At 49.4% G+C, this 15,955-nt stretch overlaps 1 protein-coding gene across 1 annotated transcript in view; it reads right to left on the reverse strand.

Moving 5' to 3' along the window:
* The window catches only part of KAT2B (lysine acetyltransferase 2B), a 171,915-nt gene that overhangs the window by 90,275 nt on the left and 65,685 nt on the right, over positions 1-15,955 (reverse strand). The window contains exons 2-4 of the mRNA XM_075315293.1: positions 5,732-5,858; positions 3,421-3,566; positions 1,569-1,658 (exon numbers count right to left, since the gene is read on the reverse strand). Coding sequence (XP_075171408.1) covers positions 1,569-1,658; positions 3,421-3,566; positions 5,732-5,858 — 363 coding nt within the window. The remainder of the gene's footprint in view (positions 1-1,568; positions 1,659-3,420; positions 3,567-5,731; positions 5,859-15,955) is intronic.

Raw genomic sequence — 15,955 nt, forward strand, 5'->3', positions numbered from 1 at the left:
CACAACCCGGGTGGGAGGTTCCCCCTTAGAGCCAGGTGACAGGGCTGGGCACTGTGAGCTAACAGGCATCCAACTGGGAAGAGAGGGACCATACCTGGGGGAGGAGAGAGTGACCTGGGAAGTGTGGGTAGACAGCGGGAGGAGTTAGTTAGTTGGTTGGTAGGAGAGAGAGAGGAGAGGAGTGAAAAGTGAGCGGTAGTAAAAGAACAGGTGTCAAGACAGACAACAGACTTTTGAGACAGTGAAAGTAGCAAAGACCCCGCAAAGACCTGAGTAGAAAGATCAGCCACTCAGAAGAGAAAGTAGCTGGAGAGCGAGAGAGCAAGCTCCAAGGACAGAGGGATCCTGTGGGATGGACATCCAGGGCTCCCAGTACTTTGCACGCACGGCATGCAGATCCCAGAACAGACCAGGACTTCAAGCCATCTGTTAACTCTGCCAGGCGGGTGGGTTTCCAGGACTCAACTGCCACCACTAACGTCCGAGGCATCAGCAGCAAAGAGGGGACCGGGAAACATTCCCTTAAATAGTCCAAGCTGCCTGCGGCAGGACCCAGACACAGACGGACCTCCAGGAGCTCCACGCCAGGGAGAACCGACAAATACACCAGAGTGCATCGGTGGGAGAATGGCACCAGGTTGGCTGGCACAGCTATAGTGCTCTCGGGCGCACCAGGGATCCAGAACTTCTCCAGGGTGTGAACCCAGTAAGTAAACACAACCAAACTTATTCCCTGTCTGGACTGATTTATTGCCGTGCGCCTGCACGTTAACCCTTCACCAACCCCTGGGGAAAAGCCCTGCTTGCGGAGGGCTCCACCATCCACACTGCCCCCCATCTATCATCCCCAGTGGGAACCCGCAGCGGTGGCCCTACCATCCCTGGCCGCACACCACAAGTGGCGTACTCGGACTATATCTTTATTTTTCTTTAAAAACTGTTTGATGGTGCCCCTGGCTCCGGGACCCCCTCGAGCCACGGATCGCCGGATCCGAGCAGCTCGGCTGCCCAGGAGTGCGACACTTACGTCTTGCTCATGTGCAAAGCTAGAGAGGTGACAGGTTGAATATCCAGAATATAACCACTTGTAAATCCAATACATACACTTCCTTACCAGCTACTAGTGGGGCTCATAGTGTCCCAAAAATCTCTGTGTAGCCCAGGACCAAGCAGCATGAAATCTACAGGCCCCCGATATTAGACAAGTGCTGCTGCTATCAGTAGAATAACTTTCACTATAGAGAACATCCATTGCCATCTAGTAATTGTGTGAACTCCCATAATTCTTCATTTTTAATATAATTATAATGAATCATATACATGCAATCTCTGCTCGGCTGAGCGTGCATGTGTTCTCAGTAGGAAGAGGTCAGCAAGCTGCTACTAAAATCATCTAGTGGCAGCTTATTTTCATGAGAAAATAAGGATTGGACAAATTAAATCCAAAGAATTAATCAGAAAACTGTGAAGCTGCCCGAAAAGCACAAACATTTTTCAGGTAAGGTGGTAATTCCTGTGTAGACACTATAGAAGATGCTTTTCTGAAAAAACAATATAAAGGTTCTTACCTGTTCTATACTCGGCTTCTCGAATGGCGGGCTTTCCAGTGATCCCTCCACTAAGGGTTTCCCCATTTGCAGAATACATTTTCTTAAAAGCTGAAAATGAAAGGTAAAATGTGTAATTGAATCCTGCAGGAGTGTCAGTCTGTCCTGGGGGAGTATATGCATTATATTATGTGGTCAGCTGCTGATATTCTAACAGACCTAGGTGTGAAATAACAACACTAGTATCAAAAATTAAATGTGAAAAGCAATAAACTGAGATCTTTACATTATAAAGTTAAATGATTTTAAAGTTAAAATTGCCTCCTATCCAAATGATAAGTGATCGTGAATCAGAAGCTGTCCCATCATTTAGGCGCCACTGATCCTGAAAACACGTATTGAAAAGCCCAATCTGAATGAAGTGGTGACTGAGAATTCAAACCACTGCTCCATTCATCTTCCATGGGGCTGCCAGAAAAGCAGAAAGCTCAACGACTTCTCTGAGTCCCATAGACAATGAATGGATTGATGCTGTGCATGATCAGCTACCACTCCATTCCCAGGACATTTAAAAGCCCTCTTCTATTTCAGAGCCCTCTTCTATTTCAGAGCCCTCTTCTATTTCAGAGCCCTCATCTGTGTTAGAGCCCTCATCTGTTTCAGAGCCCTCATCTGTTTCAGAGCCCTCATCTGTTTCAGAGCCCTCATCTGTTTCAGAGCCCTCATCTGTTTCAAAACCCTTTTCTTTTCAGAGTACTCTTATTTCAGAGCACTCTTATATTTCAGAGCCCTCTTCTATTTCAGAGCCCTCATCTGTGCAGAGCCCTCATCTGTGCAGAGCCCTCATCTGTTTTAGAGCCCTCATCTGTTTCAGAGCCCTCATCTGTTTCAGAGCCCTCATCGGTTTCAGAGCACTCATCGGTTTCAGAGCCCTCTTCTATTTCAGAGCCCTCTTCTATTTCAAAACCCTTTTCTTTTCAGAGTACTCTTATTTCAGAGCACTCTTTTATTTCAGGGCCCTCTTCTATTTTAGAGCACTCTTCTATTTCAGAGCACTCTTCTACTTCAGAGCACTCTTCTACTTCAGAGCACTCTTCTACTTCAGAGCACTCTTCTACTTCAGAACCCTCTTCTATTTCAGAGCACTCTATTTCAGAGCCCTCTTCTATTTCAGAGCCCTCTTCTTGGGATCAATGATTTGGATGTGCAACAACTTTTTATAAAGGGAATATTCCTTTAACATTCTCCTTATACAACAATGATAAAAATATGTCCATATATTTATAGAAGGAAAATACAATCCGAAGTAACACAATCATGCTTCAAGTTGGGTACAGTGGGTGCTCGTCTTTTCACTTTCTACTTAGAAAGATAAAAAAATGGTAACCTTGTAGCTAATACATAAGACATCAAAAATGTCCAGTCTAGATCAAGTTGTACAGCAGACAAATAGTAATCTGGGTAAACGATCATTAAAGGCGACACCTTTTTTTTAGATGAATGCCTATTATTGGGGCTCAGTCTTATTTTACAATTGGGTTTCATTAAAAATGTTATAACGTTTGCCTTCTATAGCCACTAAACTGTATTGTACATTGCTGGCCGCAGAACGCATTAACTGAGAATCCATCAATAAGCATGATTTAACGGTCTGTCAGGAGAGTTTTTAACTTTTTCTGGGTGCCTCTCGGCAGATTTATGACTTGGGAAAGTTGAATGTGCAGGGAAATGCAGCCTATTGTGCAACCTTTTTAATGCAACTCAATTGCAACAATTATTTTTATTCCCACATACATGCGTTTTAGAAAAAAATATATACCCCAAAGTCGAATGATCCATTTAACAACATCAGATTTTGGATGTCTCGCAGTACCTTAAAGAGATAGAAATAGACTTGTTTGGTGTCTGCATCTTCTTCCTTGTGGACACAAGTGAACAAGTATTCCACATCTAGCGCAATCCCCAGGAGTCTATTAATCTCCTCTTCTGACACATTCTCCAAATGGGAAACATGTGATGCTGGAAGACAGGAAGGTTAAGTAAGGTAGGATTAATAGCGGAATATCGGGATAAATGGAAACTGCCTGTTTAGGCTATGTTCACACACTGCATCTTTTACTGCGTTTTTGGTGGTCACAAAGATGCACCTAAATGCATGCATTTCCTTCTCCCAGCAAAGTCTATGAGGTTTCTATTTTGCTGTCCACACAGTGCAACTTTTTTTTGGCTGCATTTTTGAAGATGCAGCATGTCAATTCTTTTTGCCGCGTTTTTGATCCCTTCCAGTCAATAGATTTGACTTAAAAAAAATGCATTGGGCAAAATGAGGTAAAAACGTGGCAAAAACATGTAATAAATGCATGCAATTGAGTTTTCTCCGCAGGTGCGTTTTTGGGGTCATAAACGCTGCATCTTTGTGGTTAAGAAAGGATGCAGTGTGTAAACATAGCCTAAAGGGGGCTTTACACGCAGCGATATCGCTGGTGAAAGCCCCCGCCCCCGTCACTTGTGCATCACGGGCAAATCGCTGCCCGTGGCACACACAATCGTTAGGAGCCGTCACACATACTTACCTGCCTAGCGACGTCGCTGTTGCCAGCGAACCGCCTTCCTTTCTAAGGGGGCGGTTCGTGCGGCGTCACTATGCAGCCACTTAATAGAAGCGGAGGGGCGGAGATGAGCGGCCGTAACATCCCTCCTTCCTTCCTCATTCCCGGCGGCCGCAGGTAAGCGGTAGCTCGTCGTTCCCGAGGTGACACACGTAGCGATGTGTGCTGCCTCGGGAACGACGAACAATCTCCGTCCTGCAACAATCAACGATTTTTAGAAAATGAACGACGTGTCAACGATCAGGTGAGTATTTTTGATCGTTAACGGCCGTTCGTTGGTGTCACACGCAACGACGTCGCTAACGATGCCGGATGTGCGTCACAGAATCCGTGACCTGAGCGATATATCATACGTCGTTGCGTGTAACGGGGCCTTAAGACTTCAGCAGAAAAGATTTGCAGGAGCCTGGTCCAGTAGGTTGTGAACTTCCACTATCAGTGACATCCCCGGTGCCTTCTGTAATTAGTAGGCCTTGGAATGACAATGCGGCACTCGGCCTGACACAGACAGGACCCTACTCTTCAGAAGAGGCTGGATGTGCCGCACATATGAGGTCTTCAGGCTCTGGCCCGGCAGCCAGTCACTAGACCAGGGTCCTGAAAGCTTTTTGCTCAACTATCCTACAGCCTATGAATCAAAAACACCTTGTTGACATCACAAGGTTCAGTTGAGTACAGGGTGACGATGAAGATGAAAATGTCAGGTTTGCGCTTTGTTTAGTCACCAAATATAACTTGGCCCAATCTTACTGGACAAAGTATTTTCAGACCATCAGGATCTTACTACACTGATGGCACGGGGACGTTTCTTTTGAGGAACCATTTAAGGGTTTTTCCCATTTGTTTTCTATTCTATAGGTTTTAACATTGTAAAAATAATAAAATAAGCTAAAGCCACCCACAGGAGGCTACGTCCTGCCCCCGATCATTAATGATGGGCTGCAGCAGTGTCGTCATGACTACAGTGCACATGACTGGGCTCAGCGGTTTCATGATTGGCTGCAGCAGTCATATGCACTGTAGTCTTGATGTCAACGAGACCAAAGAGAGATGTGGAGAGGCAGTGGGTGACTACAGCCTATTTCATTATTTGTACAGTGGGGAAGAATAAGGAATAAAAGAGAAGGTGCTCTAATACTTAAGGGGGCTTTACACGCAGCAACATCGCTAGCGGCGTCACTAAGCGGCCGCCCAATAGAAGCGGAGGGGCGGAGATGAGCGGGCGTAACATTCGGCCCACCTCCTTCCTTCCTCATTGTGGGCGGCCGCAGGTACGGTGATGTTCCTTGTTCCTGCGGTGTCACACGTAGCGATGTGTGCTGCCGCAGGAACTACAAACAAACAACCAGCATCCTGCAACAGCAGCGATTTTATGAAAATGAACAACGTGTCAACGATCAACGATAAGGTATTTTTGATCGTTAACACTCGCTTGGAGCTGTTACACACAACGACGTCGCTCACGACGCCGGATGTGCTTCACGGAATACGTGATCCCAGCGATATATTGTTACGTCGTTGCGTCTAACGGGGCCTTAATTCTATGTTTAATATATAGCAGAACATTATTCTTACCAAGAGCGTGAGAACAACTACGACACGGCTCCGAGAGACTCACAACGGTCTGCTGGAAATCCATTCTGGGTGGTGTGGGAGGAGGATTGGGGTTTTTCCATCCATTGCATTTACATGTCTCATCGGCCTGAAATAGTATAAAACATATCTAATTAAATGCAAAATTACTGACTGTATTTTTTTTTATATTTTACTTTACACAACAAGTACCTAAATTCCACCCAATCTGAGAGCACCTGTATGTGGAGTGTTAAGGCTGCATAACAAGCTACAATTTCATATGCGTTCTCGTATGCGATGTGACATGCCCAGGTCGTATATACGATCTGCAGAGATCGTACATAGGTCGTCTAGGAGCCGTCACACGTGCATATTCTACACGATGCCACATCGATCAATATCTCGTTAGATCTAGGAGATCGTGTTTACGATGACACCAGCATATTATTCCCCTTTTCCGGGAATGAAAGAGGCGTAGCTTCGCACATAGTTTACACCCTTGCGTGTGTGAAGTCTCGCCCTACCCACGCACATACTTCCTTAATTTCTTGATTTCTGTTCACCTGATCTTTGCGTTTGGACGACTTGACTATAAAAGGCTTCATCTGCGGCAGAGTTTTTGCGCAAACACCGGTGACGCACGTGCGTTCTGTGGTCTTGGTTCCTGTGTTGATTTCATTTTTGTGTTTGCGTATTTTAAGGTAATTTTTTTGTTTTTTTTCGTTACACAGTTGGTAACACCAATCATAGCGGTGGGCATGAGGCATGGCGTGTAAAGACACGCCCGCGTCGCATATGATGTACATAATAACGATGAGCCTCGTAGTTGGTAGGGTGTCAAACGTTACAATATACCGGTTTCGTTCAACAAGACGAACAATAGTTAGAAAATGAACGACGTGTATGCGATCAATGTTTTTGCGAAAAAACATACTACTACAACTACTTCACTAATGCCGGTTGTGCATCACTTACGACGTGACCCCGCCGACACCTCGTAAGATATATTGTAGCGTGTAAAGCCCGCTTTAGATCCTTGGAATCGGGATCTAACACTCCACAAACAGGTGCTCTCAGATGATGATGATGATGATGTGTCACTTACTCGGTTGCTTGCTATAGTTTCGATAAAATCACTGTTGTAGGATATTATCACTAGAGGACTAAAAAACCTGCTGTCATGTAGCCATCCATATTCTTGAGCTCTTTTTAACCCACCACCACCACGGATCAGCTACTTTCTGTCTATGCACAGTATTATGTGGTGTCGGCGAGGTTAAACAAAGCTCAGCATTCAGAGGACAGCTAGATCTGCATCAAAATTATGCAAACAGCCTAGTAAGTGATATATCACTGGAATCAGGGTCTCTGGTATCTGGTATCTTTTTGCCCAACTCTGGACCCCTTATTACATTCATATTTTTAAAGAGGTCAAATGAATACGGTTGTTTTGATAAGACATATCAAATTTAATGAGAAAGGTGACAACTGAAAGGTTTCTGATTGGTTGGGTCTGTGTGGTGGCTGTCCGGGACCACAGACATAAGGTGACTGTCACGGACAGACTGGGCACAAGCCACCCACTAAACAGGATCCCGAAGTACCCTGAAACCTTTTCACCCCTATACAGGGATCTGGATTTACTGCAGGGCTCAGGAGATCGCTTCTGTGGAAAGGCTGCAGTCCAAGGAGGGGGACAGTCACCAGGCAGAGTCAAAACCAAGATGTCTGCAAAGTACTAAATCAGCAGGCAGAAGAACTGTCAGGAAAATAGGCAGAGTTCAAAACCAAGATGTCAGGCAGTGTAAAAAAAAATCAGCAGACAGATGAAACATCAGTAAACAGGTAGAGCTCAAAAATACAGGGAACTTTAGCACGAAACTAGCAGGGGGAAACTAGAGACGCAGCAGTACAAGTACACTAGGCTATGTCTGGTATGGAGCAGCAGGCAACTGAAAGTATAAGGCCCCTTTCACATTGCACTTTTACTTACGTTCAGTGGTCCCGTCAGAGCATCCGTCCGTATCGCCCCTCCCCCACCTTGCAAAGCGTGTTTCGAACGCATGCGCCGACAGGGCCATTGACTATAATGGAGCAGACTCCATTAGCGTGTGCTCTGTCTTGCACCATTTTTGCACATATACGTTTTCTGCAGGCGGACACCTGAACAGAGTCGACTGAGCACACGCTAACGGAGTCTGCCTAAGAAGGGTGTGGTGCCTTTCCTTAGCATGGAGTTGGAAGCTGATAACTTCAGCTGGAAAGCACACACCACCACAGTCAGGCAGTGGTACTGCCAGTCCCAGGCCTACCAAGCTTGGTGGATGTGTGGCGCCCCTGACCTGGTCAGGCACCACTGAGTACTGCACCCATGCTGGGGACAGTACAACACAGGTAATCCAGAAGGCTGACCGGGGTGTGGAACACAGGCGCATAGTGATCAGGTCTCACACATGTACCCATGAGAGGACCCCTGGGGATCCCAGGAGGGGGCAAGCCTTCACCTTCACTGGAATAGTGGAGGGGGTAGAGCCTCCATCTCCTCTCAAGGGGTGTGGTGGAGAGTCTGGTTGCTAGGTGGCGTAGGCAAGAACAGGAGAGGAGGAGCAGTGAGCCAGTTCAGTGTAGAGTCCAGGGAGCTCAAGTGAGGAGCAGATCCCTGGAGCTGTGCAATCTGACAGCGTCCGCGCAGTGGCTACAGACGGGGGAGAACGGTCAACTAGGAGTGCTACCTGAAAGCCAGCTTCAGCTAGGGAGTGCACGGAGTGGGAAGTAAGGAGACTGCTAGAGAGCACCAGGCCCAACCGGGCGGCAGATCCCGAAGCGAAGATAGATCCAGCTTTCTTCTGCTAAACCTGCCGGTGTGGGGCTCTCAAAGCCCACACCACAACACCACAAAAGCTGCAGCCACGTAACCGCAGTGAGGGCCCATAGGTCACAGGAGGCAAGCAGCTGGAGTGGCCTGGTCCGGGGAACAAGCAAACGGCAAACAAAAGGGGGAGAGAGGCTGCAGCATCTTCCCTGGGCGACCCCCATAGGGACTAAAAGTCGGGGTCACCCCAAACCACCAAGGGCTAAGGAAGGCGAGTCAGTAGTCACCCTCATAAAGTCAGCCTGAAGGATACCTGGTTCCCATCTGGTTCATCTCAGCTACGCCCGGGCTACTCACCCTGCCATCAAATGTGAGTAAAGCCCTTGAAAGACAATTCTGCCTGTGTGGAGTTATTCTGCGCCTTGTGGTACTACAAACTTACACCGGGCCCTGGGGCTTGCCTCACTCTCAGGAGGCTATTCCAACTAACTGCACACACCATCAGCCCCAGGCGTCCCCTAACCTGCAGTGGCGGTCCCCACTGACCGCAATACTGAGAGTGGCGTCACGATCAAACAAGAAGATTTCCTACCAGTGACGGAGATCCAGCAACGTGGAGTCCCTGAAGGTAATGCACCGACACTGATACAACACCTGCGGGGCTTCACATCTGGCGTCACGAACAGGATAAGGACTAGACCTGTTCCGACAGGTGACCATGTGCCTAGGCGGTCCGCTTGAAAAATTGGAAGCGCCGCCATATTGCCACCATGAAAAGCGCGCTGAAAAACAACAGCAGCCCGCGCTGGAAGAAGTTACCGCCCACGAAGAGGTGTGGCTACCCAGAGATCCCCTGCAGAGTCCTGACCTCGCTGATGAAGAAAGCGGAAGCGTCCAGAGACGGCGGAGCAGAAGAGAAGCCAGCAGCTTGTTAGAGAAAATGGAGTCCAGACGCGGATACCCAGAGCCAGGCTCTGCTGCCTGGTGGTGCCGGGAGCTTGCCATCTTCTGCGACCAGCTGGAGGCCAGGATTGTGCGACAGCTCAGGGAAGAACGCACGGAGCTCCTGGAGATGGCTGCGGCGGTGCGGACCTACGAGGAGGGAGCCGCGCGACGCATGCCAGACCGAGCGGCGACGACGCAGACCCCGATGCTGCCACAGATGGGTGAGTCGAGTGATGCCCCGGCCAGCGCAAGTGCCCCGACCCCTGCTGCCACGCCCGCGGTCCCAGAAGAGGCGCCCGGCGCGGCGCCACCGAACCAGGCCGCAGCCACGCTAGATGCGGCCCGTCAAATCCAGGCCGCCGCAGCCATGCCCCGCCTGGCCCGCAAAGGTCCGACTACCACTGCGATACTGATCCGTGCCGCAGGTGTGACACTGACCCAGGCTGCCACCCTGCTGAGCCCAGTCCGCCAAGACCCCACCGCAGCAGCGACGCTCGTCCGCGCCGCAAGTGAGATGCTGAACCAGGCCGCAGCCCCGCCGGGTGCGGCCCGCCAAGCTCCGATCGCTGCAGCGACGTCCAGCCCAGCCTGCACAGAGCCCCCTGCAACAGCGACACTGATCCAGGCCGCCGCCATGCCGGGCGCGGCCCGCCAAGACCAGGCCGCCGCCATGCCGGGCGCGGCCCGCCAAGACCAGGCCGCCGCCATGCCAGGCGCGGCCCGCCAAGACCAGGCCGCCGCCATGCCAGGCGCGGCCCGCCAAGACCAGGCCGCCGCCATGCCAGGCGCGGCCCGCCAAGACCAGGCCGCCGCCATACAGGGCGCGGCCCGCCAAGAGATTGCATCACTATTTTCCCCGGCCTGCAAGGCCAGAGCAGACACCGCTCCCCAGTCCAGAGAGGTCCCTGCTAGGAAGACCCTGATAGGAGAGGACCCTGAATACTGGAAGCTGAAGGCTGACCTAGAGGCCCAGTTCCCACAAGAGATGGTGGATCGGTATCTGCTCCCTCCGCATACCCCCAAGGAGATTCAGGCAACCCCTGCAGCCGCGCCAGAGAGTCCACCGCCCAGACCAGCTGAAGAAAGCCCATCCCCAGCACTGCCACAACCAGAGTGCAGCGAAGAACTAAGGGGGAGAGGAGGCCAGGAAGCTGAGGAGCTGACTCCGGAGCCACCAGCAGTGGACCTATACTCAGAGCCAGAGATGCTGCCCTATTCTCGCTGGGATGAGGAAGACCTGACCCCGTCTGCTGACGAAGATCAGCCCAAAGACCTCACCTGGGAGCCCGCAGGCATGAACCCAGCCCGCAAGACACGGCGCAGCAGAACAAAGTATCCTCCAACACCACAGTCTCCAGAGCAGAGAGAGGTCACAGCCAGAGACCTGCAGGAGAAAAGATTACTGAGAAGGTCTAGAGTCCAGGTCAGAGGACCCCTTTACAGAGGAGTAGTAGAGGACTTCAATTTGAAAAGCGGATACGGCTTTATTGTAGCAAGAGGAATAAAAGAGGGCATATTTGTGAATCGGAGAGATGTTCAAGCCCACCTGCCCAGAGGACATTCAGGCAGAAATTTGAAAATTGGAGACGCAGTACAGTTCACCTTGCATCAAGGAGAAAGGGGCTACTATGCCTTAGACGTAGCACCAAGTCCCAAAGAAGAAAGAAAAGACAGAGATAAAGAAACAGATGCAGAAAAGGAAACAGATGAAGATCAAGAAAGAAAAGACAAAGAGCCTACAGATGAAACTACCTCAGAGGATGACAAGGAGCAAGAAAACAGCAGGTGCCGTAGCCCAATAGGCCAAAGCCCTGGTACCGAGGAGTAAAGTAAAGAAAGAAGTACCGAAAGTTTGACCAGTTTGACAAGTTGAAAAGTTTGCAACGTTATTGTTTAAGCATGTGCCCACAAAAACTATTGTGAGAAATAAACTTTAAGGCTATGAACTTGCTATAGCCACAAACTCTCGCAGTGTAAATAGTTACACCAGTGGCACCACCACCAGGGCCAGCCTGTTTAGGGGCTTGGCTCGTCTGCAACCAGGAGGGGCCCGTCCGTATATAGGGCCTTGGCTCACTTGCGACCAGAGAGCACGCCTGTTTATGGGGCCTTGGCTCACCACCACAAAGAGGGTACCTGGTCAGCACCAACTGTGGAGGCCGCCTCTGCATCCTGCCAGAAGAGGCTGAAGGCGCGGATCCACCAGGCCAGGTATACCCTGAAACCACCAGCCCATGAAAGCCGCCTCTACATCCTGCCAGAAGTGGCTGAAGCCGCGGCCAACGTGAAAGGGTTTTGGGTGGGTTAACGGACTTGTGGGTGGAGGGTGGTGATGTATGGTACCTGGTGCTTTTAAATGTTTTACCATGTTTTAATGTTTTATGCATTTTAAAATGTTGTCTTGCAGCCCGAGGACGTGCTGGTGATAACTAAGGGGGAATGTGGCGCCCCTGACCTGGTCAGGCACCACTGAGTACTGCACCCATGCTGGGGACAGTACAACACAGGTAATCCAGAAGGCTGACCGGGGTGTGGAACACAGGCGCATAGTGATCAGGTCTCACACATGTACCCATGAGAGGACCCCTGGGGATCCCAGGAGGGGGCAAGCCTTCACCTTCACTGGAATAGTGGAGGGGGTAGAGCCTCCATCTCCTCTCAAGGGGTGTGGTGGAGAGTCTGGTTGCTAGGTGGCGTAGGCAAGAACAGGAGAGGAGGAGCAGTGAGCCAGTTCAGTGTAGAGTCCAGGGAGCTCAAGTGAGGAGCAGATCCCTGGAGCTGTGCAATCTGACAGCGTCCGCGCAGTGGCTACAGACGGGGGAGAACGGTCAACTAGGAGTGCTACCTGAAAGCCAGCTTCAGCTAGGGAGTGCACGGAGTGGGAAGTAAGGAGACTGCTAGAGAGCACCAGGCCCAACCGGGCGGCAGATCCCGAAGCGAAGATAGATCCAGCTTTCTTCTGCTAAACCTGCCGGTGTGGGGCTCTCAAAGCCCACACCACAACACCACAAAAGCCGCAGCCACGTAACCGCAGTGAGGGCCCATAGGTCACAGGAGGCAAGCAGCTGGAGTGGCCTGGTCCGGGGAACAAGCAAACGGCAAACAAAAGGGGGAGAGAGGCTGCAGCATCTTCCCTGGGCGACCCCCATAGGGACTAAAAGTCGGGGTCACCCCAAACCACCAAGGGCTAAGGAAGGCGAGTCAGTAGTCACCCTCATAAAGTCAGCCTGAAGGATACCTGGTTCCCATCTGGTTCATCTCAGCTACGCCCGGGCTACTCACCCTGCCATCAAATGTGAGTAAAGCCCTTGAAAGACAATTCTGCCTGTGTGGAGTTATTCTGCGCCTTGTGGTACTACAAACTTACACCGGGCCCTGGGGCTTGCCTCACTCTCAGGAGGCTATTCCAACTAACTGCACACACCATCAGCCCCAGGCGTCCCCTAACCTGCAGTGGCGGTCCCCACTGACCGAAATACTGAGAGTGGCGTCACGATCAAACAAGAAGATTTCCTACCAGTGACGGAGATCCAGCAACGTGGAGTCCCTGAAGGTAATGCACCGACACTGATACAACACCTGCGGGGCTTCACAGATGGGCGCAGATTGTGCTCACCAGAGCTACTGGTACTGACTCCCCCCCTTTCACCACCACTGCCCACAGTGGGAATGTGGTGGCAACTGGTGGCCAGAGCACAAGTCACGGAAGCAATTTCCAGAGGAGTGCTGACTCCTCCCCTACCAACCGAACTGCCCACTGTGGGAACTAGGCAGCGCCTGGTGACCGAAGAAGTGAAGCTATGACAGTCTGGCTGCTGAGACGCCTATCGGTCTTAAGCATCGTGAATGAAGTTGCAGCTTTCATGACTGTGTAATGGGCAGCTCGGCATACTGCTGTACTTTGCTATCTTTAGTAGTCCTATAGTAGTTCTATATACATTGACTGGAGCACAGCTGTGGATACTGCGATGCTTAGCTATCCTTATGACTCCTATAGACAGTGTCTGGAGCACAGCTGTGGATACTGCGATGCTTAGCTATCCTTATGACTCCTATAGACAGTGTCTGGAGCACAGCTGTGGATACTGCGATGCTTAGCTATCCTTATGACTCCTATAGACAGTGTCTGGAGCACAGCTGTGGATACTGCGATGCTTAGCTATCCTTATGACTCCTATAGACAGTGTCTGGAGCACAGCTGTGGATACTGCGATGCTTAGCTATCCTTATGACTCCTATAGACAGTGTCTGGAGCACAGCTGTGGATACTGCGATGCTTAGCTATCCTTATGACTCCTATAGACAGTGTCTGGAGCACAGCTGGGGATACTGCTGTACTTAGCTGTCTTTAGTAGTCCTATAGACAGTGTCTGGAGCACAGCTGGGGATACTGCGGTACTTAGCTATCTTTAGTAGTCCTATAGACAGTGAATGGAGCAGTAGTCACACTACTATTCTATATGCATACGTGTCCCAATGAACACACCACCACAAATTTGATTCCGATCACCTTTCCTGTGGATAGATGAATCTTTAATGTATACAAATATTGTATAATATTACTCCAATACACCCAATTTATACAGAATAGCATTAAGTATATTCAGGAAAAAAGGGAAAAATATAAATGGTATGTACAGGTTTCCAGGACAATTATAAAAAATCAAGTAAACACCATTTAGCTAATTTCACATTTTTCAACAGCAGTTTAAAAAGGGCCACATAATATTATGCTGTGACTGCAGGATAGAAAGGGGCTCCTATACTTTCCCTTACGTTACGGAACTTTACACAATCACTGATCTCTGGATTACCCCTGAAAGTGGAGAAGACGGAGTCCCATACCTTACTATTCTCTTGACCCGATCTAATCTGTTACAGATAAAGACAAAGGAGAAAAGGAAGAGCAGGAAGGCAGCAACAAAAAGACAACAGGAGTTAACACTATAACTGCTCATAGCATTAATGCACAACAACCACCAGTAAATCTGGATCACAAGACCTCACCAGACCAGTATAGGTAAGCTACAGCTGGCATTAATGGAATAGTCCAGCCAGCATATATAGGAGGTGAATGTATATGACTGGCTCCCACACAGCATGTGATCGATGAGACTAACAAGCAGCCCAGCAGAAATTAACTCTTGCTAGTCTGCCTAAGTCTGTGGGCCGACTCCCACGTCTCCGTGCGCTGATCACAGACATCAGAGAAGTTAGCAGGAAGAGTGGCAAAATCTGTAGTTTTCACAGATCCTGACGCCACCATGACAGTTGGCGATGTCTGCAAAAATCTCCTTGTGACAAATAAAAATGTGAATTATTACTGGCACAGGTGCCCATCCCTCATATGAATACAATTAAACATTTATTTCACAATAAGTTAGACGATAGGATGGAATAATACACAATGCCCCAAACTGCACAGAAATCTTACACCGTAGTCCTTCTATTTTGATTTATTATTTTATTCACTTATAAAGCACCATTAAATCCCTAGACATCAACCTCACAGTCCCCATTGGGGTTCACAATCTAATTAATCTAATCAGTATGTTTTTGCAGTGTGGGAGGAAACTCACAGAAACACAGGGAGAACATACAAACTCCTTGCAGATGTTGTCCTTGGTGGGATTTGAACCCAGGACCCCAGCGCTGCAAAGAAACAAGTGCTAACCACTGAGCCACCGTGCTGTGTAATACTACTATGTTTATACACCGATCAGCAATATAATTAACACCACCTGCCCGATAGTTCTGATATTCAGGTACCCTACATAGACTATTGTGCTGGTGGAACTGGGATCAGTGATGGCACTCTAATTGTCTGTTTGACCTTCTTTCGACTCCTTTTGGTCAGTACTACATACCTACCGTAGCAAAACCCACCAGACTTGCTGTTCCGGAGCTGCTCTGACCCAGCTGTCTAGCAATTACAAGTAACTCAGTTCATAAAGCCCCCATTCAGATTCCAAAGCCCCCTACGCACCCCCCATTTCAAATAATGGTTCAGCCGATCATATATATAAGATTGGTCATACACAGAAGTTAGGAGGCCCCCATACACATTACACTATGGGCTGACCCCTCCCATATCAGGCCCCCATATACATTACACTATGGGCTGAGTCCTCCAATATCGGCCTCCATACACATTAGACTATGGGCTGAGCCCCCGATATCAGGCCCCCATGCAAATTAGACTATGGGCTGAGTTTCAGGGCAGGAGAGAGGGAACAGGGCACTACTCAGCAAAAACCATATCCATATGGTACAGTCCACAGCATATAGGATGAATCAAAGCCGATCCGGGGTGCACGTGTGCAGAAAGACAAGGTATGATCCAATATAGGAAGAAGGAAACAGCACTCACTATGGGCTGAGCCTGACGATATCAGGCCCCCATACACATTAGACTATGGGCTGAGCTCTCCGATATCAGGCCCCCATACACATTAGACTATGGGCTG

The sequence above is a fragment of the Anomaloglossus baeobatrachus genome, chromosome 6, assembly GCF_048569485.1.
Source record: "Anomaloglossus baeobatrachus isolate aAnoBae1 chromosome 6, aAnoBae1.hap1, whole genome shotgun sequence".
NCBI classification, from domain to species: Eukaryota; Metazoa; Chordata; class Amphibia; order Anura; family Aromobatidae; genus Anomaloglossus; species Anomaloglossus baeobatrachus.